This window comes from Buceros rhinoceros, unplaced genomic scaffold (genome assembly GCF_000710305.1).
Source record: "Buceros rhinoceros silvestris isolate BGI_N320 unplaced genomic scaffold, ASM71030v1 scaffold8041, whole genome shotgun sequence".
In the NCBI taxonomy this organism is placed as follows: Eukaryota; Metazoa; Chordata; class Aves; order Bucerotiformes; family Bucerotidae; genus Buceros; species Buceros rhinoceros.
Genome location: NW_010394755.1, coordinates 21,492 through 23,190, shown reverse-complemented (window position 1 = coordinate 23,190; position 1,699 = coordinate 21,492). Strand labels below are relative to the sequence as shown.

Here is a 1,699-nt window from a genome sequence, read left to right as displayed (position 1 = left end):
CCCACACGCCAACGCTCCCCCATGCACAGTGCAGCAGCATTTCGGGGGCGGGGTGGGGCGGTTGCCTGGGCTGAGCATGGTGTAAATCAACACTGAGATGGCCCAGCGTGACTCTCCCCTGTTTTCTCGCAGGGTCACCGGCGGGGAGCTGTTTGAGGACATTGTGGCCAGGGAGTACTACAGCGAAGCGGATGCCAGGTGAGCACAGACACATGGACCACGGAGGGGACAACTGTTGTCCCCTTTTTCTGTGAGCTGCTCCTTCCCAGAGTCCTACACATCTGGCTTTCTGCAGCATAAGCTGCTTCCACGCTAGGAGGTGTTTCACAGCCGCTCCGCAGCGCGTGCTCGTAAAACAGATGTGTAGTGCAAAAGCACAAAAGCTCCTTTTAACCCGCTTGGCTCCTGTGCAAACAAGTGCCTGTGTTACCAGGGATGGTCCCACCTCGACCCAGGCAGCATCCTCCTTCCCCAGGCTGATGGCAGAGCCCACATCTGACCTCCCCGGAAAGGAACGAGGCATCGGGGCTCCCTGGGCTGGGAGCATGAGGTTCCCCAGGTGGGGGCCAGCAGGGCTCCCCGGGCTGGCAGGGAGGAAGCCCAGCATCAGGCTGGTGCCCCAGCCAGGGGTGTGACAGCACAGACACCCCGTAGACCTCACCCTTTCCTCTTGCAGCTACACTACAGTCGTTTGCAAGCGTTTCTCTGGCATTTACGGCTTGAAAGCACTAAGGAGGAGCAGTGGAGACAGGCTGGATGGGAGGATGTGCTGGAGCTCCGCTCCCTCCCACGCTCCCGCTGGCACTTTCCAGGTAGCCTGCAGCGGAGGTAGGGGGCTGGGTACTATTTCAGCCCCCTCTTCGGTCCTTGCAGCTCAGCCAGGGGACAGCATGAGCCTAATTTTTTTTTTTCTGAGAGGACGTGGTTTGGCCCTCTCCAGCATCCAGATATCACCATGTCTCTTGGTTTTGCCCCCAGGATAAACATAGCCCCTACAAATGTCCAAGGGGGTGGTAAGCTCTATGCTGTCTGCGTGGAAATATCCTTTATTTCTAGGCAGAGAGCAATCTCATTTAATGGGCTGCCTGCACTGAGTCCATTTACAACCCATCCACTTATTAGTGTCATACAAACAAATTAAAATACATGTAAATAAAGACCTTCTGCCTCGCACACAACTGTTTTGGAGCAGATGCGATCATCACCACAGTCTTTTTCCCTTCCTTTCTCATGCACACAGCAGAGCTGGGGTTTAATGAACTAGATAATAAAGTGAAGAGATGCAACAGGAGCCACTTGCGCTAGAAGAGGCCAGGGACAAAGGGCAGCACTACCTCACATCTGCTCTGCCTGGCTTTGGAGACCAAATCTGGGCTGGCATTGCCACTCCTCTGCTGCTCCACCTCTGCCTTGGTGTTGCTCTGTGGGGACACCAGGGGCTCAGCCGTAGCCCCCATGCTGCTGCTCACTGTGACTGGGTGTCCGGCAGCTCTGGTGGGGTCTTACTGGGTCACAACTGCTCTCCATGGGTGTGTGGCTTTCAGTGGAAGGGGACACTGAGCTGTGCTGCCAGGGCTGCTGGTGGAAAGCGTGATGGGGAGAGGGGTAGAGGGGCTGAAATGCAGGTGAGTAGGAGCATCTAAGGAAGCTCTGCCTCACCAGCCACTCCCGTGCACTTTCTCCTCTCTTCCACAGCCAC

At 56.3% G+C, this 1,699-nt stretch overlaps 1 protein-coding gene across 1 annotated transcript in view; it reads left to right on the top strand.

Annotated features, from left to right (window-relative positions):
• Positions 1-1,699, top strand: part of CAMK2A (calcium/calmodulin-dependent protein kinase II alpha) — a gene marked incomplete at its 5' end in the record, with an annotated part of 18,795 nt that overhangs the window by 399 nt on the left and 16,697 nt on the right. The window contains one exon of the mRNA XM_010145310.1: positions 133-198. Within this exon, the coding sequence (XP_010143612.1) occupies positions 133-198 (66 nt within the window). The remainder of the gene's footprint in view (positions 1-132; positions 199-1,699) is intronic.